The sequence below is a fragment of the Hevea brasiliensis genome, chromosome 1 (genome assembly GCF_030052815.1).
Source record: "Hevea brasiliensis isolate MT/VB/25A 57/8 chromosome 1, ASM3005281v1, whole genome shotgun sequence".
In the NCBI taxonomy this organism is placed as follows: domain Eukaryota; kingdom Viridiplantae; phylum Streptophyta; class Magnoliopsida; order Malpighiales; family Euphorbiaceae; genus Hevea; species Hevea brasiliensis.
Genome location: NC_079493.1, coordinates 2,144,066 through 2,169,103, shown reverse-complemented (window position 1 = coordinate 2,169,103; position 25,038 = coordinate 2,144,066). Strand labels below are relative to the sequence as shown.

Below are 25,038 nucleotides of genomic sequence, written 5' to 3'. Positions count from 1 at the left end.
TATTCAAGAAATTGGCCCTCACTCTGTCTCACAATACATGACATGGTTATCGAACAACCAGCAAAGTGGCAGTAATTTCTTATATACATGAAATCAACTCACCTCTTCTAGAGCAGACTCTATGTGTGAAGATTGAGTGTAATGTTTCTCGGCGTATACTGCAGCTTGTCTTATTGCCACCAAAAGAGTCTGTCCTGCCAATCTGATTCACAAATTTCCGTGATAAATTTTTACAATTGTCCCTGATCTTATCTAGTTGTAACATTACAGTTTCTCAACTTAAAAATGTAACATAAAACCCCATCAACTTTCAAATTTTGCACAGTAAAATCCCTCTAACCTCCAATTACCAGTTTTTCAGTTAGACGCTGACCTGGACAGTTCCAGCATGGAGCTTAGTCAGTATTTCTCTTTTCTCTCTCAAGCCATGTGTAAATTGAATCATTTTTCTCTCTATAAATAGAATAATTTTTTATGCGTAAAGAGAATAATTTTACACTTTGCATAAGAGAGGAGAGAGAAATGTTGACTAAGTGCCATGCAGGAGCTATTTACTTCAGTTTCTAATTGAAAAATCAGTAATTGAAAGCCAGAGGAATTTTACTGTGCAAAATTTGAATGTTTAGGGGATTTTATGTTACATTTTAAAGTTAAAGGACTGTAGTGTTACAACTATATAAGTTCAGGGATAGTTGTTAAAATTTATCCCAAATTTCCCTGTAAAATGAATGCAAACAACAATAAAACTAAGAGAAAGAAGCCAAAAGAAATGGTATAAAAAAAATGTTCAAAGTTTCAACCTGAAGTAGACAAACTAAATATAGGGACTCACAGCCGGTGGCAGCAACAAGAAGTGCCTTAATATGGTTCTTTTTCTTATTTTGACTATCCTTCAGAGATTGCTATTAAGATCCAACAAATAATGAGGATGAGTTAATTATAAAATTAAGCATTTTTTTTTTAATTAAACCAACCACAAGGTCTACTTTATTCTTTTCCAGCATATCAGTCTCCAAGTGTACTACTTTTTCTTTCTATATATTATTTCTTTCTGCATATGCTCTATATTATAGAATAGTATTTGCCAAGAGGCTTCATAGGCCACAAATTAAGTCAAAAGTAACATAATGCATACATACCAAAAACTGTTTCCCATAGAAGGAAAAAAAAAAAAAGAAACTTAAAAAAGCATGAAGATATTGTATCTGACAAGGAAATAATACCATTTCAGTTACTTTACGATTGATGAGGGACAACAGAAAAAGAAAAAACCAGAAAAAAAAAAAAAGAATGATTTTCTCTTCTCTACTTTGGAGCAGTAACATTGTAAAAACTAAAATTGCTAAATATGTCAAAATCACAGCATTACAGAGAAATTTCTAGAAAAAAAAATGCCAGCCATATAAAATCCAAGGCACATTCCTATACCACAATTATAATGTGTTTATGCATCACCTGACTTGATTATTCATGAAAATAGGTACATCATAATCATTAAATGATTATCACCAATCAAAAAATATGTAATTGTAAAAAACCTTCCATTTATTGGAACCAGCTAGTTAGCTGTTTCAAATTTATTGTGTACACACAAAATATGTAAGAATATCTAAGAGCATACAATGGGAGCAAAAATGCTACAAATTTGAAAATTCATAAATGAGTTTACCTAGAATACACCAAGTTTTAAACTAGAATATTAACTTACAATCTTCCAAATCCAACAATATCTTGTTTCAAAAGGGCAATTATGTTGCTGAAGCCATATATTCACCAACTTCATTTTCAAAGATAGAGTACAAGATATAAATCATAAGGGAATAATAACTAACAACAGTGGAAATAGAATCTGGAACCTCTTTGTTCTCAAGACCTAAGCCTTGACTCCTTTACCATTGGAGCAGCAGAATTGGCTATATTCACATCTTTACCACCTACTCATTGTTGAAAAATGAACACCATTATGATAAAAGGCCACTTGGCAAAAGGAAAACAGAGAAAAAACAAACTAAACAATTACATCACGAATAAAGCACCCATAGGTGACACCACAAGCATCATGTAACAGCCAGTCACTTATCCCAGGAGGAGGTAAAAATAAATCATATATTTATTATGGATATATTAATATAAAATATTATAAATCATCACGAATCTGGAACCTCTTTGTTCTCAAGACCTAAGCCTTGAGTCCTTTACCATTGGAGTAGGAGAATTGGCTATATTCACACTTTCTTTGCCACCTACTAATCGTTGAACACCATTACGATAACTATCCATAAGCACAATCTCTACCATGCATGTGATGTAAGTAAATTCTCATTTGAGCAAGTGGTGCCAAATTAGACAATAACATTTCATTCTGCATCACCAAAAATGAGTTCTCCTACTCCACCATGCATTAAAAAAAATTAAAAAAAAATAGTTCATGTAACTCAGCATCAAAAGAGGTAAACTTCCAGAAAGAAAGTACCTTATCTATCAGCTGAAATGTATTGAAAAATTTGGCAATCGTTAATGCATCTGTCTTCATCATCAAAGATTGTGATGAGCGGCTTTCTTGAGCAACAAGTCCTAGATCTCCGTTTCCCTGCCAATCAAAATTAAATATATAGAAGAGGAAGATGAGCCTGAATAACAATTCCAACCTAAATCAGAAGAAGGCGAGGCTCAGCAAATTTCAAGCAAGTTCTTGAAAATGTTGCTTAATCAAAATCAGATTGCGAGGGCCAGTAATCCACATGAAATCAGTTGTTCATGCAACTATAAGGACGTTTCTTAGGAAGAATTTTCATAAACAATGACAAATAAATAGAGGGGCTATTTATACAGGGAAAATATTGTATGCTCCACCCCGCGGCCCCTCTCCCCACAACCCCAAAAAAAAAAAAAAAAACTTTTAGAGGGGCTCAGGGAAAATACTAAGGAAACTTTATTTAACTACTGACAACTTTGCTTTTCAATTTGTACTCCCATCTTATCTTTTTACTTTCTTGCTTTTTGTGACTTGACTAGCTAAAATAAAGTTTTTCTGGCATTGTTTTTCCTTTCATTCCTTTTCAAACGTTGTTTAAGTGTCCATTTCAAGAAGGGCATAAAATAGGCAATAAAACCAGATTAACGCTTGCAAGAATTTGTATTGGGACGTTATGCAAGACCGGAAACATTCAGAGAAACTATAAGTAATTAAAAGATAAAACCAATGCAGAGATCATAAATTATCAGTTCTTTTTTTTCGTAAGCTTAACAAAACATGCAGCAACAACCTCTAATTGCTTCTTGGCATGCTTCTCAGTCCTCCCAAACGCCTCTGCAAGTGCTTTGATAATGATTGATTCTCCAATTCCTAGCTCCATTCCCTCATGCGCAGGAGCAATCTTTTTCGGCAAAAGATATACCAATGCCAGCAAATCGTCTGGAGTCGAATCCGTTACAATCCTCAACATACTGCACACCATGGTAGTGATCAAAATCTGTATATATTTATTAACTTCGAAATTATTGTAATTTGCCCAATAAAAAATTCGCATCTAAATTCTTCAAAGAGAAAATTAATGAAAAATCCAATATATAATTTGGTAAAAAATTCCAAGGTAAAAATTTAGTGAAAAATCCGTAAATGTAACTCTACGATAAAATAATAAATTAAATAAAATATTTTTTTAATTTATAAACTATTTAACGTGCAATTAACAGTAACATATTTTGAAATGCATTTTTTTAAAATTAATTTTAACAATAATATTAAGCAGAATTTTAATATAATTATTTTGTATTATTTGTAATTTAGGAATAATTAAAAATATATCACATAGCTATTATGAATATTTTAATATAAAATATTATATTAGCTTAATGTACAAATGGATCCACCAAAGATTTTCTGCCTGGCCTGAGTTGCACACCCCACGTTCTCATTGGACGTGTTCATAAAATTAATACAAAACTTAGGTTAATTAAATTTTTAATTAATCAAATTATTAATCAATTATAAAATATTAATCAAATCAAATTAAAATTGAGAGAAAAATTTAATTGAAATAAAAAATATTCGATTGATTATTGATTATGATCAAATTAATATATATATATATATATATATATATATATATATATTATTAATTAATTTATAAATATTATAAAAAAATATTTATAATTTTTATTAGTAAAAAATTAATAAATGAAATATAAGTTACATATTATTATAAAATCATAAAATAATAATTATAAATAATATAATATTAATAAAATTATAATTAGTATAATAATTAATAAAAATTTAATTATTTCGGTCACCAAAACTAAGTAAAACTGAATTCATAATAAAAAATTTTTATAATTATTAACTAAAAACTGTACTAAACTGAAATTACTCTTACTAAAATAATTAAATTTTATTTGTTCAATTTGGTTATTCAATTATAACCAAATCATGCTTTCCTACAAATGCTAACATCTATTTGACATTATTATTATATATATTTGTTAAAAAATATTTTTAAATATTTTAATTATAAAATTACAAAATGATTAAATACTTTTAAATTGTATATTTTAATAACATATAATTTCTTTTTCAAAAATCAACTTTCTACCCTCTCAATTACAATACTAGGAGGTAAAACAGTATAAAAACGCTATAGTTGCCATTGATATTAGAACTGTTACTAGAAAGTAATTTTTAAAATTTTTTAATTAGATAATATTAAAAAATAATTTAAAATAAATTTAATAAATTTTAATTATAAAAATATTAAAATAATAAAATAATATTTCTCAAACTTTTTTTTAATAATATTTTATAATTATATTTTTTCCTAATAAATAATTTGAACTTTCCGACTACAATGCTAAACTGACACACAATCTTAATCTCAAAATTAAGTCTCAATTAAAGATATACAATTAATGCATGGAATTTTCTATTATTATTATTATTATATATTAATGGATTTATTCATTATTAATTACACTAACATGGAAACACTTCACATATCAACGCCATATGGCCCCAGAGGCCAAAGCCACTGCCAGGGGAGATGGGGTAGGGACCAGCATAAATATCAAAAGCCCTAAATCAACAACAATTTGCCTTATGAACCTTGGATTTGTTCCCCTCACCAGAAACCAGCCTGTCTAATTGCTTTTAGCAAATATTACAAAAAGTTCCAAAAAGTTTCTAATAAAAAACTACACTAGCATATATTCTTCTTTTCATATTTTTAACCCATTTCATTGCAAACTTTGAAACTGCTGTTCATGACAAAAATGGGCTAGGTGGTGAGATGCCAATTCTATAATAATGACATTAGCTTTTGCATCATATGCATCATCTTTTTCTCATGCTTTATCAAAGCAATCTACCAAAACATTGACTTTGTGCACAAAAACATCACACTTGTAGGTTATGGGAATGTTTAATGTATGTAGCTTGATCATTATTGATATAGTATGCCTCAAAATCCAAATTAAGTCCTTAAAGGGCTGGAGTCCTTAAAATTCAAGTTGATTCCAAACTCATCATTCAAATATAAGACACAAGATATTTAGACAATACTAAAAATAAAACCATTGAAAGGATTTTAAAAGACTAACTCAGATAAAGTTCAAATAAGAAAGGAATATTTTAAAAATCAAATACAGGTTATTGAGATTTATTATATTTCTATAAAAAATATTACTTAACAATGCATTGCATTTCTGTAATATATGAAAAAAAATAACTGGATATGAATTAATAAGATCTTGAATGTGACAGAAAAGCATTATCCTTTGCCCTATAAACAGGAGTCATAACACTTATCAAGGGACGCAATTTATTTTCCTCATTCTCTTAGTATTTGCTTGCATTCTTTAATATTTTCTGATTTGAGCATCGAAGTAATCTTACTTAGATCATCTACTTCACATTTATTCCTATTTGCAAGCTATTAAGAGTTTAGTCATCAATATGAGAAATACAGGCAACAATTACTTTTTGCAAAAACGTTATTTTCAAGAGTTGAATCCGTGACCTACATGTTGCAAGTGCACTAATTTTATTGTTACATCAAAGCCATTCTCGTTATTTAAGAAAAATAATTTTATTTAAATAATATTAAAAATTTAGCCATAGAAATGGATATGGTTTTGCTATAGCATGTGTGATGCTTGTGAGTCACATAATATTCCTACATTCAATGGGTTATTAAATAAAAGATAAGGAACATGAATGGGTCATAAAGTATTGCCCTTTCCTGTGAGGTACTTCTGCACTGAAGGTTATTAATATCAGTGCACTTAATTGAGAAAAACACCCATGTGTAAGGGAAGGTGCCTTTAGTTTTTGCCAAATCACATTATCGAAGAGTATATGGGCTAGCTTTAATTAGTGTCTTTATCTACCAATTAACACTTAGAGGGGAAGTGAAATAAAAGAAGGAAATTTTTTTTTATTTTCTATTTATTTTATTTAAATAAATAAAAATAAAAAATAAAAAATGATAAAGAGTAAGTTATTTTTTTCTTTTTAATTTTTTATTTTTTCTCTAAATTTAAGGAAAAATAATTCGACAAAAACAGGATAAAATTTTCTTTCTCTCTTTATTTTTTTTTCTTCAATCTAAATATGGGAAAATGTCTTTTTAAACTTATTTTTCTCTTATTATTTTCTTTCATCTTCCTTTTTTCTATCAATCTAAACAAGGTGTAAGCTAAGCATCACAATGAGGCATATTTAAAATTTTAGGAGAAAGAACTTCATATAAAGAATAATTTAATAAATTATTAGTATATTTTTATAAAAATTAAATTATTCAATTATTTCATTAATTATAGATAAAACTTAAATGTGATAGATAAAAATAGATAGAGTTACTAGTAATTAAGTATTAGTGGCTGATAACTAATAATTGATATCAACTTTGAGCAATATAATTACCATTTAAATCTCGAAAGAAGCTAAATTAAAAAAAAAAATCTAAAAATTTTGAAAATTAACTCTTAATCAATCCATTAAATAAATGTCTAATTTCAAAGAAAATATCCTAAACGTCTAAATATTTAACATAAATTTTCAACTAGTATATGTGAACGTTTTCCAAGATGACCATGTTGTGAGGTATTGAATTATCCAAATCCAAATAAATTCCTTGAACAATACTCAAATTCAAAACATCTCCGATTTCAATTTAGATCCGCAAGGATATGGTTCAATTTAGACAATTATTTTTGAATTTGAATTGGATATGGGTTTGGTATGAATTTTTATCGAAATCAGTTAAAATTCGAAATAATGGAAATAAAAATGATTTGGATCCGTCAAATTGAAATTTAATTAGAATTATCTTGAATTGAATCAAAATCAAAATAAATCAATTTAATTAGTTTAGTTCAATATTGAGCCAAAACCAAATTTTCACTTCAATTTGGTTTTTTTTAAAAAGTTTGACTGATCAAATCAGACTGAACCAGATTAAATGAAAATTAAATCAAACTAAAATTAAATCAAAACTGAGTACTGCCATTCGGTCTAATTTCAAATCCCAACATTTTCGAATCAAAATCGCTGATCCGATTCTGCCTGAAACCAGACCGGACCATGTCTACGTCCAACAAAGAGAACAGTTTAAACAAATATAAATTCCCCTTTCCCCCTATTCGCAGCTTCCACAAGGGGTAAACTGGGCAGTGGGAATTAGCAAAAAGGGCAAAGCCAAAACTACACGCAGCAGATCAGCGCGGCTTCCTGCTTTTCATCTCTCTATCTCTCTATAACTCCCATCAGTCAGCCAAAAACAAAAAGGATGACCAGAAAATAAGGAGTGTTGACGCTTCCTTCTTCCGTCAACATCACTGCAAATCATCCACATCTCTTTCTCTCTGTAGCCTTTGAACCTTTCAATGAGCTAAAAGGCACAGTGTCTCTCTACTATCCGAGCAGTAAATGCGGGCACCTCCTTACCTGTGCTTTCACTATCTTCACTCAGGTATCTCTCTCTATCATGAATTCTCCTTTTCAGCTTGTTTTTGAATCATAAATTTTTCTTCATTGTGTCTCTCTATTTTGGTGTATCTTCAGGCTTTTGTGGTCTGCGCTTTAATCTCTGTATCGAATTTTTTCACTAGATTGCTTGGATTTGTATCCAGCTCTGTGCTTATTGTTTTTTCTTTTTCCTTTCTTTTTTTAAAATTTTCAAGTCTTTTCTGTTTGGCTCGTTACTGAGTTGAATCTCTGTTTCTGCATTGCTAGATTTGGCTCATGTGACAATCAGCGCTGAAGAGTAGCATCAAGTTGGTGAAACTTGCATTTTTTGTTTATTTTGTGGCGCATGTTAGGGTTTTGATGAGGAAATGGAGGCGAGAATGAAGAAGTACAGGCAATTGAGCCCGGAAAGAGCAAAAGTGTGGACGGAGAGGTCGCTGAAGTACCACCAGAATAGGAAAGTTCCTGTCGTTTATTATCTCTGTAGGAATCGCCAGCTTGAACATCCTCACTTCATTGAAGTCCCTCTCTCTTCGCCGGACGGTCTCCACCTGAGAGGTGTGTTTTTATTGTGTTAATTTCTATATATATTAGTTTTGAGATGTTTGAGAATGAATGTGTCGTGCAGATGTGATCGAGAGGCTTAATGTGTTGAGAGGTACAGGGATGGCTTCTATGTACTCATGGTCCTGTAAGAGGTCAAATCACTTACCTTCCTCCGTTTTCTTTTCTTTTGTTTTTCCTTTTGGTTGGTGAGAAAAACAAAGGAGATCATGGAAGACAGAATTGAAATCTCTTGTCCTTGGTCCTTGCTCTCTCTCTCTCTCTCTCTCTCTCTCTCTAATTTTTTGGGTTCCTCTTTCTTTCTTTCTTTTCTTTTTTTTTTTCCCCAAATGCTACGGTACAATTGAGCAGAGCCTTTCTTGGTAGCCAGACCGAATATCTCTGTTTTTATTTTATTTTTATATTTCTTTCTGTGAGATGTTTCATTTTGTTTATGCAATGTATACCTCTATTGTTTGTTGCAGAAGCTACAAAAATGGATTTGTTTGGCATGATCTTTGCGAAGATGACCTGATTCTTCCTGCTCATGGAAGTGAATACGTTCTCAAAGGCTCTGAACTCTTTGAAGAAACGAATTCTGGCATGATTTCTACAGATCGTTTTGCCCCTCTCGGAACCATGAAAATTCAAAATCTGAAACAGTTGCCAGAACCAGCATCTTCTAGATGTCAAGATGATTCCTCGTCATCTTCAAGCATGAATGGTAAGGAGACAAAACATTCTCAGGATGATGAGCTCTCCCCTACTCTTCAGCGTCCTGGCTCCTCTGCTGTGTCACCAGAGTCTAGAGATGGCAAGAATTCCTCTTGGAATGGTTCTCTAAGACTGACAGAGTACAAGATTTATAAGAGTGATGGATTAGCAGATGCTTCTACCCAGACTGAGGAAAATGTGAGCAGACCTAAATCTCGAGAAACTTGCACAAGGGGTGTTTCAACTGATGATAACTCATCAGAACATGAATATAATAATAATTATCAAAACCGGGTTCCATGCGTTAAGGAGAAGTCTGATATAAGTGAGAATTCAGTTTCCCCTCCCCCGTCATCCTCTAGTGCATCTTCATCAGGTGGAAAGACTGAAACTTTGGAGTCCCTTATTAGAGCTGATGTTAATAAAATCAACAGTTTTAGGATCCTTGAAGAGGAAGAAATTCGAATGCCAGCCAATTCAAAGATCAAGGCCACTAATATGTTGATGCAATTGATCTCCTGTGGGTCAATTTCAGTGAAAGATCACAGTTTTGGACTTGTACCAACCTACAGGCCAAGGTTTTCTCATTCAAAATTTGCTTCTCCATTGTTCTCTACTTCCATATCATTAGGGGAGCTTGATTGCCTCTCAGAGAATCCAAGGTTGATAGGTCTACGATTGGAAGATAAGGAATATTTCAGTGGGAGCCTCGTTGAGACAAAAATGCTCAAGGAAGAAGGAGATGGACTGAGTACTCTGAAGCGTTCTTCTTCCTACAGCGCGGACAGGTTCATCTGTCTCCAATTGTTATTTACAAAAGAAATGATCTTTTTTCATACATCATTTAATATCTTTAGGCAATCATTTTATTTAGGTTTTCTTGTCACTAGAACAATATGATATTAAGGATTTTGATGCTGCAAGTTAATAGTTTAATATCCTAATAATAACAATGTAGAATATTTTGCAAACACTAGTGTCTACAAATTACGGTGAGCATGTTGGATGAATTTTGAATTAGGTTAGTTGACTTGATCAATTAGGCTTGAGAACAAGTTCATGTAAAATTGAATAAGGTTAGTTGCTTGAGGGAGCTTGACTTTTGTTAAAAGTGCAATTGGCAAAATCCTTGCGCCACCTTCTTTATTGAGTCTAAACTTGCAACTTTTGCCCTTTACCTTTGCCATTAATGATTAGGTCACATGACAATATATCCCATTATATTAAACCCCTTCAATTGTGTTTCACTTGTTATTCAAAAGCACCATGCTTTTTCTGATAGAGTGTTATGAATAATGACAGGATCATGCAAAAAATTGAATAATCATTTTAGTTATGGTCTAAAATATCAAATATTGATGTCTCATTATGTCATCCTTCTTGGTAGTTACATACTTGTATTGAAAGGGGACTTGCTTGGCTTTTGATTAAAATATGAATTTCGATGGAATGGTGGTCTTGGTATTGATCCTAACCACACAATAAGCCAAACTTATTCAAACTTTTAGAACACCAGAACTTTTCCTTAGTGTGCAATAAAATAATCTTGTTATTGATGTTGAGTGCGTATGGTGAAACCAGAGTTCTACTATTCGGTATTTGTTTTCAGCAATGTGTTTTAATTTCTAAAATTACATGTATTGGCTTGTCTTTGATAGGAATACTTCTGGTATGAATTATTGTAATCGAAGGACATCTTGAAGTCTTCCCTGCTTATTTTTGTGATTCGCCCTTAATTTGTGGAATTAAATTGAATCACAGGACTTGTAAGCAAATGGATTCAGCTGAGAACAATGACGAGTCAACCTCTGCACACTCAAAATGCATTCCGAGATCAATAAAAGCCTCAATAAGCAAGCAACCAAGAAGTGAATCTATGAGATCACCCATTTTTGATAAACCTCGAAAATCTTCTGAAGAGACCAGTAGCTCTGAAGCCATACACAGTAGCACATCAAATGGCAGCAGCAAAAGAATCGTAGAACATGTTTCGTGCAAAAGCCAATCAAAGAAGCTGGATTCCTTCAGAGAAGAGAAAGAGAAAGTGATCAAAATAGAAGAAAGTTAAGTGTTGACTCTTACTCATTTCTAACAATAACTGCTCAGTTTTTCTTCATCATTACTTATTATTTTCCTGTGCAAATCAATTTACATTGCAACTTACTTCCAACAGGCTTGCTTCAGGAGCTCGGGTTATAATCCAATCCAAAGCACCTTGTGATGCAGCTGTTTGCAGCTCGTAGAGCAGAACATTTTGAAGGCAAAAATCAGGTAAAGAAATTGTTTCCGTTCAGCAAAAAAATCATATTCAATTATGTAAAAGCAAAACTACTAGTTTTAAAACTTGGTTTGAATTTCAAATGATGATGATTTCTTGGCGGGTCCAATGTGATGATTCTGTAAAATCTAAATCACTTATTTGCACGGAGTAAGTTCAGGCGCGGTCCACTCGGGGATCAGCATTCTTAAATGGGATGGTACCTTTTCATTCAACTAAGCTAATGCTTTTGCTTCAAACTAGGGTTACATTTATTTAAATTGAATTGTTTGTGGGTGTGCCCTACTGTACAATTAAATACTGAGGGTTAAATAGAGATATGTACAGACTATGTACAGGGAATTGTTTATCGAATGCTGGACAAGAATCCTAGGCAAATTGTCATTTTATGAGACAAGGTCAAGTTTCTTTTAAAAAGTAAGCTAAAAAGCCTCGTTGGTCGACTCGTCAACGCAAAAAAGGTGGTTGACTTGAGATTTGTAATTGTGAGAGTCCTTTAGAAAATCAAACCAGCTTAAAACTCCAACTCTATTACTATTATCTTAGGGGCAGGTTTTGTAATTTTCCTCTTGCCATTTGCCAACTGCCAAGTTCCTCTTTTCGAAATGTCACTTTTGCTTTTATGATTTCGACAAATGGAAGCTTGGCTACTGGTACGTCAGTAGGGCATGGTCCACTTAAAAGGTTTTACTCACTTGTGGTGCTGGGACCTAAGAGGATGGTCCACTTAAAAAAATTTTCATGTTAATTCGATGCTTAATATAGTCGATCAGTTCTTATTCAAAATAACATGGGTTTTAACATGAAAATTATTTTTAAAAAATTAATATTTTAATTGTAGCGAATTATAATTAACAAATAGATCTGAATTTAACTTGAAACTCTTTTGCGTACTTATACAAATTTGAGAATTTTTGTTATCTAAATTCGGTTTAGATTTAGGACACTATATATAAATGAGATTTACTTATTAAGTATATGAGTTTCATATAATTATATTTTAAATTTATAATAAATCAAATCTCGAATCAATCGGCAAGCTTAATTTACTTGCTACTTAATTTAATAAATAAAAAATTATTAAATTAATGGTTCAGTGATTAATTGTATGATTGTCTGTCTCATGATATAGGAGATAATTTCGAGTAAAATAAAAAGAAGTAATCCGACCTTAATTTTTTTGAAAAAAACATTAGCGGATGCTTAGGCTGCATGCAAGAATGGTACCTTGGAGGAGTTTGTTTCCCCCTTCCTCTAAAGATTGAAGAGAAAACCAATGTTCACTGTGTTAGGTTTGGGTTTCATCTCAGTCGGTGCCTTTATTTGCAACATGATCTGTTTTTGTGATTATCCTATTGGTACATGAATACCACTCTCTTCCTCTTCCCCCTTGCAAAGCTGGTTGTGTTATAGGTTAACCACTGTGTTTAATGTTGATGATTATGATGTCTGGTAAGGTTTGCTTTGGATCTCTTGTATCTGTGATAATAATTACAATAATAAAAGTCACAGGTCTTTTGACAATTTGCAATTACATTATGGGGGAATGGTAGTAGGTGAAAGAAGGGAACAAAGAGGAACAGAGTCTGTTATTAGAGCAAAAAGATTTATTTTATCCTCATGCAGTGGCCACTTCTCAACTACAAGATACTCTCTAAAATGCCAACTGCAAGTCTGCAAACCCATCGATGAGTTGTTCTCCTTGAGACTGACCGCTAAGCTAAATTCCATAATAAAAGACAAAGCCACTTGCAATATTCTTTGTTTTTTCTTTTTTAAATTTGATTTTTATTGTGATCTGAATTTAAAATTTTATAATTTTAAAGATAATTAAAATATCACTGAAATGAATGCAATAGCCACTTGTCCTTTTGTTGTTATAAATACATGTTTAATTAAATTATTTTTCATATTTGAAGTATTTACTTATTATAAATGGTCTGCTTTTAGCATTTAGAGTTCGAAAGTTTTCATTAATTATTAAGTTAATAATATAAAATTATAATTACATTGTCAAAAATTGAAATTTTTAGTTGTTAATTTTTATTTATTTATTTATTTTATTAATGTCAATAAACATTAATATTTAAGTGTTGTCTATTCTGATCAAAGCATTTTTAGCTTTTTAAGGTAATATTTAATATTTAAATTTTAATTAAAATATTATTCTTTTATTTTTTTTTACATAATATTTATGTTAACATTTATTTTAATTTTAAATGATTGTATAAATAATGATTAATATCTAATAAATAATAATTAATAAAATAATTAATAATTCATAGAATAATATTCTATTAACAGTGAAATAGTTAATAATTATTATTGTCAAAGCGCGTCTACGTGATAAATAAAATTTAATAACAATGTCCTATTAAAAGAACCCATTTTGATACAAAGACTTTGGATTATCAACAGCCAGAGGCTAATTATTACAACCATCAGAAGAGGGTCTGCAATTCGAGGTCTGAGAATTAAAGGCAGGAATAAATCCGAAAGCAAATGGATTGGTCACAGAGTCCAACATTTTTAAAAGCTCAGCGCATTATCTTCTCTTGTCTTATTCTTAAAATAAAATAAATCTGCTCATGTTTTCTGCCGTTGATGTCTCTTTCTTCAAATGTCGAAGCTTGTGTCTAAAACTCAATATATAACATGAATTTTCTTTCTTTTTCTTAATCCTTCATTCAAACACATGGTTATGGGGCTGCCTTTGATTAAATAAATAAATAAATATTATCAGTTATTTTTATTTATATATTTAATTTATAATAAATTAAATTTAAATAAAAAAAATTCAGTATACTATTATTGTTTGTTCATGCTATCACAAACTCTTAATTTTACTTAAATTATTATTTGTTCATGCTATTTTTACTTTGATCAAATTCATATTAGAATTTAGAATTGATTTACTAGTTAATGAAATATTTTGATAGTTGTCTTATACTATTATTAAATTGAGTACTTAATACAATCTAAAATTTAGAAAAAGTTGAAATATTGAAATTAAAAAAAAAAAACTAAATTATTGTAACAACAAGATTTAACTAAAATGTTGCAATGGGATTTTGCGGTCGCCTGGACGATCACTCACCGAAGTGGGAAAGAGTGAGGAGTCGCCACCTTAGTTTTGAGGAAAACTAAAGAAAACCATTTGAGAAGTTAAAAAATGAAACCACTTCAAAACAGAGATTTTAGGTTCGGGGTCCATAAACGGGTAGGGAAGGTGTTAGGCACCCCACCTCGTCCCTTAATAAGGGTGAGTAGATTTAATTTTTGAGTTCTTTATAAATTAGCTAGAAGGGCTTAAACGGCAATGTTAATCCTTTCGGTGAAAGGAAATTTTAGTTTTTCACTAAATTGGATCACCCAGATACATAAGTAAATGAGACAACCTTAGTGAATGGGTGTGAGAATCGGATAAGAACTCTCCTCCGACCTCTTTTAAGTTATTTATTAAAATTGAGGGGGGGGGGGACTGGATAAGAACCCTCCTCCGATTTCCTTATTAAAATTTTGAGGTTGAGACCGGATAAGAACTCTCCTCCGATCTCTATTTGATGGTTATTAAAATTTTGGGTTGAGACCAGATAAGAACTCTCCTCCGATCTCTTTTTAATAGTTATTGAAATTTTAAGTTGAGACCGGATAAGAACTCTCCTCCGATCTCTATTTAAATTAACAGGAGCCCTGAAGGGATTTTTCCGATCTCCCTAATTTGGTATCCTAAGAACCTAAAGCTAAGGATCCTGGCGTTCAAAGATGTCGGGGATAAGGCTTCTCGATACCCTTTGGCTAGATGGGGAAAACTAGACTTGATTTACCGACCTTCTAGATATTCATTTTGCCAATATCTATTAATGACCGATCTATTCTATTTCGTTTACTTTGGTTTTTATTCCACTTTACGACATCTTTGTCGAATTGCTGTTTACGTCAACCTAATAGTTCGGCTATCTTCCTGTCGTGTTATTCATGTCATCTCTTTTAAAAGAGACCTCTAAGTTGCAGTTACCTACGTTTACTCCACCCATTTACATACTACTAGGAGTTAGAAAACTTGCTTTCAGAAATGACGGAGATCAATAAAATGAACTGATCACTAAAGATGATTTGAGAGTGACTTTCTTTGGGGGGGATTGCTTGAGCAGAAATGATCTTGAAGAAAATCGCAGATGTAAGAAGAACAAGGAAAAGCGGAAAATAAACGTAGACACTTAATAAAACAGTAGCATGAACTTTTACAATAACATTTTTCTTGGGTTCCCTTGTACAAAATAATCTTGAAGAAAGTTGCGGATGTATGAAGAACAAAGAAAGTATGGAAAATAACGTAAACAGCAATATGAACTCTTACCTGTGAGGAGCCGGATCTACTAAAATAGTTATGGGGTGGCAAACAGGAATAAGACAGTGGACCGATTAGCCTGAAGGTGGTGTTCTTCGTGAACTGGAGAGTACTTAGTTAAAATGCAATCAGATCAAAAGAAACGAGTGATATTGAGCTTGGACAGTGAAAACAGAGATAATAAAAGGCAGAAAGTGAGAGTATGACCAGATAATGAACAAACTGGAAATGTAGAGTTCAAAGATTCGAATCTCTTCAAGAAAACACTTCAGAAAACTAGTTTCAAAAGTCTTTTTGATCGATACTTCTAAATAGCAGAGTAACAAACTAAATGAACTTTCAGAGTTCCTCTGCTATAATAACAGCCTCTTGTCTATTTTTCCGTCCCCCTTTGAACAATTTTATGCAGGTATTTATAGGAATCGGGTGCTCTTCGTGAAGGGTCAGGATTGATTTTGAGGAAGATGGAGGGTCAAGATTTCGAAGGACATGATCGGAGGTTCAGGAATTAAAGAGAATCAAAATGAATGGTTGAGATCACTCTTCATAACATTTGTCCTTTTCTTCTTTCCATCCGACGGTCCCAAATTTCCTTGTTCGGAACGATCTGAGGGCTAAGAGCGAAAGACGCTGGTATTGTCGTCTTCTCTCTTGATCTAAGGGTTCCGGGTTTGTCCTTACAAGTGGGATCAACGGTGGAGATTGGAATGTACAGGATCACATGACATACCGCACTGTCAAGATGTGCGCGATTCTTAGGCGTGCGGTGGAGATCTCGTCTGCAACGCCTTAACTACCTCGGCTCTGATTCTGACGACGGTTATTGGAATTTGTCTTATTCTTTTTGCCTACCGATCCCTCCTCTTTCTGATCTCTTTCGCATATTCTTTCCGACCTTTCATGCTGGTCTCCCACCTTCCGATCTATTATTCTGATCTCTCCTTTTCTCTGGTCCGATCTGGTCAAAGCATTAATTGTCCCTCGATTCCTGCCGCCCGCTTGCTTCGCCAAAGAATAAATGCTCATTTTCCCTATATATACCGCCGACGGAGACATTTTCTTCATCTGACTTTCCTCTCTTCCTTTCTTACTTACCCTGTTCTAGCTGCTCCGGTGGAAATTCTGGCTATAACTGTGGCTTTGATCTTTTTCCGATGGACTCCTTTACTCACCGACTGAAAATTTACGATCCTGGTGATCGCATGACCTTAATTTACGATGGTGAGAGAACTGGATTTGACCGATCTGTATTGCGGACCTCGGTTGTATCGATCTCGAGTCGCTCAACTGAGTTCATTCGACTTCTCCTCACATTGGGTGTTCCGACAGCGTCTTTCCTCCACATTGGGTGTTCCGGCAATGGTCGGTTTCGGTGGTAACATCGGTGACGATGTCTCTCATCTTCATGGGAGTCATAGTCACCCCATCTCGAGCCGTACATCTATCCGATGTCAATAGCCTGGCCTCCGATCGAACACCTCTTTTGATTCAACCACGAGACTAGGCTTTGAGATAGGTCCTTTAGATAGGATGTTCCACCTGGCCTCTAGAGATCGCTCAAACGATGTAACCCTAAATGTAATCAGTCTCTAGAGATCGCCCAAATGATGTAGTTAGACCTTTATTGTAATCCGATCCTAGAGATCGCCCAAATGATGTAATCCGAACTTTTGGAAAAAAAATCTTGTTCCTCCAATTATTGCCTTATCTCGATTATTTGTCGATCTTCGATATATTTGTCCGATTCGGATTCTAACAAAACGACTTTAATCGATCTTTTATTCAAAATATTCAACTTATTATGCCTACCTCTTCTTACCCGATCACCTTGGGATGTTCGAGAGACTTGCAAGAACAGCAGGCAGCTCACGTTAACCGATGGACTGCATGGAACTTCGTGAGCATTTAATGCTCGACTAGTATAAATAGGGGTAAGGGCTAGCCAGTTCTCTCATTTTGTTTTCACTTCTTTGCTTTCAACTTCAAGTTCTCTCATTTTCTCCGCTTCTTCCGACGATCGACTCGGTAAGGGCTTTGATCTTCTTTTAGTTTAAGTTCTTTGTTGCTTTTGAAAATGAGCAGTACCGACGGTCAGAGAGCGGCGAGCCCTCCTTCCATACAGTTCTCATGGTCTTCCGATGAAGAAGAGGTAATCGGGCCAATCACTCAACCTAAACCCCCTACGGTCTCTCGCCTGTGCCTGGCCTGGTCATACCATCAAGGCTTGCACCACCTTCAAGGAGAGAGACCCTTCCTATAGACGAGCTTCCGCTCGGTTCTTCGAGAACTGACCGCAATCGTTTGTTCAAGAATACAACATTTGTCCTGATTCATATGAGCTGATCAAGTGCCATGGCGATCTTCGTGTCGATCACTCTTTTGAAGAGGATGACATGGTTATGGTGTACGAGGAACAGTTAAAGGCCGGTCTGAGGTTCCCTCTAGACGATTTCTATAAGGAGGTCCTAAAACTTCACCGAACATCCTTTGTTCAAATCCACCCCACCTCGTGGCGGTGCTTGTTCGCTTTCCGAGGTCTCTGCCGAGCTCAGGGAATCGACCTATGGCTAAGGTGTTCGCCGAAATGCATGCACTAACCCGCCAAAGGATGACGAACATCGGTTCTTTCAGCGAAGCCTCATTGCGTCGCTTTTTCCGATCCGCCTCATGCCTTTAGAATTGGTAGAACGGTTTCTTCATTCTGAGGAGTAAAGATCCGAGCCGCTGAGGACTTTCCTAGTAGTGGTGGTACGGGGCCTCGCTCAAGCACATTACCACGAGTCAAGAGGAAAGCTTAATAGTGATGGAGTCAAGAGTCGCCACTCTAAAATATTCTCGCCCAAATGCGGTGACCGCGAATCGCACCATTGGACTATGCGGTTGATCACCGCCAAGATCGCGAACTTCCGCTCTCTGACCTCGGCATTGGTATTTTCTATATCTCAGTTCTCAGGACCTTAGCGATCTCACTAACCTCTTTTCTGCGTAGGTATGGCGGGTGGTGAAGGTTCTAGGAAACGAAAGAAAGAAAGAGAGATCTCCTAAGATAAAGGAGATGAAGCGTCGAACGACTTCAAACACCCGGCCACGAACCTGGGAGATACAAAGAGACCCGCCTCAACCTTTGATCTCGCCGACCGAAGCCGCTCGATCACCTCCTAGATCGGAAGAGCAGCCTCCACCTCTCCCAATTGTTCCAAGTACGTAAAGGGGTCCTTCTCAATCTTCGGGAGGACCTCTTCTCGTGGCGCCAAATCCGATCGACTCCTTGAAGAATAACCGACAGCTTAGGGAGAACCCCGATTTTGCCAAAGTCCCGGGTCTACCATCTTCTTTCAAGAGGATCGGACAGTTATCCTGAATGGTCTCGATGATATCTTGACTCGATCTATGAGCTTGAATGTGGAGTGTCTGGTGAACCAGACCATGGTTCGGGAAAAGATTCAGCGTCTGGGTAAGGAGGTCGAGAAGAAAAATCAGGAATTGGCTTCCCTCCGATCCCAACTTTCATCCGCTTGGGATTATATATCTCAAGTTGAGGGACGGGCGAAGTACCATGAAGACCAGCTGGCCGAAAGGTCTCGTGACCTGGCTGAAAGAGAACGGGCTCTCAGAGAAGTCCAGGCACTTCAGGCCAACGAAGCCGCTCAGGTCGCTCAACTTATAGAGGAGCTCAACGCGAAGGACAAGGAGCTAACGGAGAAAGACAAAGAGCTCAAGGAAAAAGATGAAGAGATGGTGTCAGGAATAGCCGGAGCCTATGTGAATGCTCATAAAGATCTCTTGGCCGAACTCCAAAAACGCTACCCTGAAGAGGACTTTTCCTGGATGGACGACCTGGCTCCCGAGGGCGACGGCGAAGATAGTGAGGAGGAAGCCGAAGGTGAGGGAGAGAGAGAGAGTGAACCAAATAGATCAGCCGTGGGTGATCCCCCAGCCGAATAACTTGTACAAATTATGACATGAAATGGAATGCCTCTTTGTTCAATGAATGATTGTGATCGGAAAATTTTAAACCATTGTTTGTCTGAGTATTTGATTGTATGAGGACAGCAAAACAAAGACTAAATGTGATTATTAATCTAAGTATGAGAGATCGGAAAGCACTTAAAGCATGGAACTTGATTGAAAATTTAACTCGAACACTTAAGATCGGAATCCTCATTAAATCGAACCAAAACTTTAGCTCTTAAACTTTCGGAAAGGAGGTCGGCAATAAAACTGGTAGGAAAAGATCTAGTGCCAGTTCATTTTATTTATCAACAGAGATCAGGAATATACTCGACAGGTCCGGAAATTCAACAACGGGTTTGAGAGATCGGTAAATGATTTGAGAGATCGGCGAGGCTTTAATGAATGTGAGGGCTTAGCATTGATTCAATTCTTTGTGAGGAAAGATCGGAAATGTGACCGCCTATCAAAGAGGGATCGGAAACGTGATTTAGCTGTTCAAAGAAGAATTTTATTGATTCCAGGGATCGGCCAAAATATGGTGTCGACAGCTGCCCCTCTTTACATAATTTCTATTAAAGGAAAAATTTCCGTATAGGAATTATGTAAAGATTCCGACTCATATTTTTGACGATTAGGTGTTTTAAGTTAAGGAACTAAAGCATACCTAAGTCAATGACCTAGAAATAGGCAACTGAAGTTAGACCCAAATCAACTTGGATCAAAGAATCGGGGAATAAAAAATTAAAATCAACTTAGATCAAGGATCCAGAGGTTGATGACATAAAACGTAAATTGCAGGAAATTAAAATCAACTTAGATCGAGGAACCAGAGATTGATAGCAGAATTGCAGGAATTTAAAATCAACTTAGATCAAGGAACCAGAGGTTGATAGCAGAAATGTAAATTGCAGGAATTTAAAATCAACTTAGATCAAGGAACCAGAGGTTGATAGCAGAAATGTAAATTGCAGGAATTTAAAATCAACTTAGATCAAGGAACCAGAGGTTGATAACAGGAAATGTAAATTGCATGAAATTAAAATCAACTTAGATCAAGGAACCAGAGGTTGATAACAGGAAATGAAATTAAAATCAACTTAGATCAAGGAACCAGAGGTTGATAACAGAAATGTAAATTGCAGGAATTTAAAATCAACTTAGATCAAGGAACCAGAGGTTGATAGCAGAAAATATAAATTGCATGAAATTAAAATCAACTTAGATCAAGGAACCAGAGGTTGACAACAGAAATGTAAATTGCATGAATTTAAAATCAACTTAGATCAAGGAACCAGAGGTTGATGACATAAAATGTAAATTGCAGGAATTTAAAATCAACTTAGATCAAGGAACGAGAGGTTGATGACATAAAATGTAAATTGCATGAAATTAAAATCAACTTAGATCAAGGAACCAGAGGTTGACAACATAAAATGTAAATTGCAGGAATTTAAAATCAACTTAGATCAAGGAACCAGAGGTTAATAACATAAAATGTAAATTGCATGAAATTAAAATCAACTTAGATCAAGGAACCAGAGGTTGATAACATAAAATGTAAATTGCATGAAATTAAAATCAACTTAGATCAAGGAACCAGAGGTTGACAACATAAAATGAAATTAAAATCAACTTAGATCAAGGAACCAGAGGTTGATAGCAGGAAATGAAAATTGCAGGAAATTAAAATCAACTTAGATCAAGGAACCAGAGGTTGATAACAGGAAATGAAATTAAAATCAACTTAGATCAAGGAACCAGAGGTTGATAACAGAAATGTAAATTGCAGGAATTTAAAATCAACTTAGATCAAGGAACCAGAGGTTGATAGCAGAAATGTAAATTGCAGGAAATTAAAATCAACTTACAAGGCAAGTCTAATCCTGACACCTGAAGTTCTTTCCGATGGTAGTGTACTTAACAAGATACCGAAGGCTGATGGCTAATGGAAAAGGAATCGCAAGACTTGGCCCATAACCCCATTTCTTCAAATACCCCTCTTCTGTTCCCGATTTTTATTTTAAGGAAAGCGCCCTTGCGGGTTTTCACTTTCTTTCCGTTCATTTGACCAGAAGCGCCCTTTCGGGTTTTCCCCTCTTTTTTTTTTTTTTTTTTTTTTTTTTTTTTTTTTTTTGATGAAGGCCATTCCCTGCAAATCTCATAATAAAGTACGTGAGGTTATCAATTTTCGAATTCAAATCTTATGGCAAAAATTTAACAAATTAATAGCACATTAAACAAAGAGAAAGGATAATATTAAGAGGTAAGTAAACACAAAAGCAGAAGGAACAAAGTATGACTTTATTATGGCTTTAAGGAAAACAGGGATAGACTTTTAAAGGTAAAGGAAGGGTACAAGGATAGATCTCACATATCCCTTATAGTTGGTTTTGAAGTCTTTTAACTGCCATTATTTCCAGTTCTCTGTAGTCCCATGCCGTGACGGTTTCCTCTCCATCCTCGGTTCCATACCCCCTTCCTTATTTCCCCATTTCGGTTCTTGGGATGCCCTTTTGGGTTTTCACCCCAAGTTTTTTTTTTTTTTTGTTTTTTGTTTTTTTTTTTTTGGACGCCCTTTCGGGTTTTCATCCTTCACTTATTTATGCATAGTACTTCTTGACAGTGTCGGCATTCACAGGTCTCTGAAACTCTTCACCGTCCATTTGGGTCAAGATCAAAGCTCCTTCGGAAAATGCCTTTTTAACCACATAGGGTCCCTCGTAGGTTGGTGACCATTTGCCCTGGGGATCGTTTTGGTTCGACAGCACTTTCTTCAGAACTAAGTCTCCGGGTTGGAATTCGCGTGGGCGAACGCTTTTATTAAACGCCCTAGCCATCCTCCTCTGATATAATTGCCCATGACATGCTGCTGCTAACCTTTTCTCATCAAGTAAGTTTAACGGATCTAACCTTGACTGAATCCATTCTGACTCATCAATTCCTGACTCCTTCAAGATTCTTAGGGAAGGGATTTCAACTTCAATGGGTAATACTGCCTCCATGCCGTAGACCAGCGAGTATGGAGTTGCCCCAGTTGAGGTTCTCACGGAAGTTCGGTATGCATGAAGAGCGTAGGGAAGCATATCATGCCAATCCCTATATGTGACCGTCATTTTCCGGATTATCCTCTTTAGATTTTTGTTTGCGGCTTCTGCTGCTCCATTCATCTGGGGACGGTACGGGGAAGAATTGAGATGCCGTATTTTGTACTGATCACATAATTCTTGAATCTTTGGACCATTCAAGTTCTTGGCATTATCAGTGACAATTTTATTCGGGAGACCATGCCGGCAGATGATATTGCTTCTGAAGAATTTGAGAAACGTGTTTTGTGTGATGTGGGCGTATGACATTGCTTCGACCCACTTGGAGAAATAGTCGATGGCCACCAGGATGAATCTGTGTCCATTGGATGCCTTAGGATTGATGGGACCAATCACATCGATGCCCCACATTGCGAAAGGCCATGGTGAGACGAGGTTGAACAGCTTATGAGGTGGCACATTTATTGGATCGGCATAGATCTGACACTTATGGCATTTTCGGAAATATTCGATGCAATCTTTTTCTATTGTGGTCCAAAAATATCCCCGTCGCATGATTTGCTTGGCCATCATGTGCCCATTGGCATGGGTGGCGCAGTTTCCTTTATGAGTCTCAAAGAGGATTTTCTTTGCCTCTTTTGCATCTACACATCTCAATAATTCGCCGTTGGAGTTCCTCTTGTATAGGGTTTCTCCACTGGGAAAGTACCCCAATGCTAACCTCCGAATCATCTTCTTTTCATCCTTGCTTGCTCCCAAAGGGAATTCTCTGGTTCTACAATAGACCAGGATGTCATGATACCAAGGCTTTCCATCGGGCTCTTCTTCAATCATGAAGCAATAAGCTGGCTCATCCCTTGCTTTAACCCTCAATGCTTGAGTTGTCTGCCCTTCTTCCATTTGAGCCATAACGGCCAGAGTAGCTAAAGCATCAGCAAACTGATTCTTGTCTCTGCTAAGATGAGTGAAAGAGATCACTTCGAACTTCTTGATCAGCTCCAGTAAGTACTTCTGATATGGGATTAGTTTGGGATCCTTGGTTTGCCATTCTCCCTTGACTTGATAGATTATCAAAGCTGAGTCTCCGTATACCTCCAACTTTCTGATTTTCATTTCAATAGCAGCTTGTAGACCCACTACACAAGCTTCATACTCTGCGACATTGTTGGTGCAGTCGAACTTCAACTTGACAGCTATCGGGAAGTGTTTTCCGTCCGGGGATACTAGTACGGCTCCGATTCCGTTTCCGGATAAATTGACTGCTCCATCAAAATACATTTCCCATACGTTGGCGTGCCCCTCTTCTTCGCAGTCTACTTCATTAATATGCTCGTCAGGGAACTCAAAATCCAGAGCTTCATAATCCTGGATAGGATTTTCCGCTAGGAGGTCAGCGATCACGCTACCTTTTACCGCTTTTCGGGTCATGTAGACTATATCATATTGGGAGAGTATAACCTGCCACTTGGCTATCCTTCCTGGCACGAATGGGCTTTCAAATACATACTTGATAGGATCCATCCTAGAGATAAGCCATGTCTTGTGATTCAACATGTAGTGTTTGAGGCGATTTGCTGTCCAGGTTAACGCGCAGCAAGTCTTTTCTAAGAAAGAGTACCTTGATTCACAGTCGTTGAACTTCTTGCTCAGGTAATAAATGGCCCTCTCTTTTCGGCCGGTATCATCATGTTGTCCCAAAATACATCCCATCGAGTTCTGCTGGACTGCCATGTACAGGATCAGAGGCCTACCCGCCACTGGTGGAACCAACACTGGTGGATTCGACAGATACTGCTTAATTTTCTCAAAAGCCTCTTGACACACTGAATCCCATTGGGTAGAGTTGTTCTTCCGGAGTAGTCTGAAAATAGGCTCGGCTTTGGCAGTGAGATTAGAAATAAATCTTGAAATGTAGTTCAACTTTCCCAGAAAACTGCGCACCTCCCTTTCTGTTTTTGGGGACGGCATTTCTTGAATAGCTCGAACTTTGTCTGGATCTACTTCTATCCCTTTCTCACTTACTATGAATCCCAACAACTTTCCCGATCTAGCTCCGAATATGCATTTGGCAGGGTTCAGTTTCAACCGGTATTTCCTGAGCCTTTCGAATACCCTCCTCATCACCTGAACGTGGCTCTCTTCTCCCCGGGATTTAATGATCATATCATCCACATATACCTCCACTTCTTTA

The 25,038-nt window shown here is 35.5% G+C and overlaps 1 protein-coding gene and 1 pseudogene across 3 annotated transcripts; one reads left to right on the top strand and one right to left on the bottom strand.

Annotated features, from left to right (window-relative positions):
- The window catches only part of LOC110657811 (DNA ligase 1-like), a 30,113-nt pseudogene extending 26,494 nt beyond the window's left edge, over positions 1-3,619 (bottom strand).
- Positions 3,620-7,628: 4,009 nt separating this feature from the next.
- On the top strand, positions 7,629-11,717 carry LOC110657786 (protein SOSEKI 3). 3 transcript variants are annotated; one of them, XM_021815149.2, is made up of 6 exons: positions 7,629-7,967; positions 8,317-8,521; positions 8,592-8,661; positions 8,992-10,008; positions 10,982-11,284; positions 11,394-11,717. In XM_021815149.2, exons 2-6 carry the CDS (start codon positions 8,332-8,334, stop codon positions 11,461-11,463), a joined length of 1,650 nt encoding a protein of 549 aa, XP_021670841.2. In that variant the 5' UTR covers positions 7,629-7,967; positions 8,317-8,331; the 3' UTR covers positions 11,464-11,717. The 3 variants fall into 3 exon arrangements, with proteins under 3 accessions (XP_021670841.2, XP_021670839.2, XP_057993371.1); XM_021815147.2 differs by having other exon boundaries at positions 7,630-7,967; positions 8,231-8,521; XM_058137388.1 differs by lacking the exon at positions 11,394-11,717 and having other exon boundaries at positions 7,631-7,967; positions 8,231-8,521; positions 10,982-11,288.
- Positions 11,718-25,038: the final 13,321 nt, after the last annotated feature.

Excerpts from the sequence above, each read along its gene's own strand:
- LOC110657786 (XM_021815149.2), top strand. The coding sequence starts at position 8,332 with ATGGAGGCGAGAATGAAGAAGTACAGGCAATTGAGCCCGGAAAGAGCA. Across the intron at positions 8,662-8,991 it reads TACTCATGGTCCTGTAAGAG|AAGCTACAAAAATGGATTTG; the intron begins GTCAAATCACTT and ends TGTTTGTTGCAG. Across the intron at positions 10,009-10,981 it reads TCTTCCTACAGCGCGGACAG|GACTTGTAAGCAAATGGATT; the intron begins GTTCATCTGTCT and ends ATTGAATCACAG.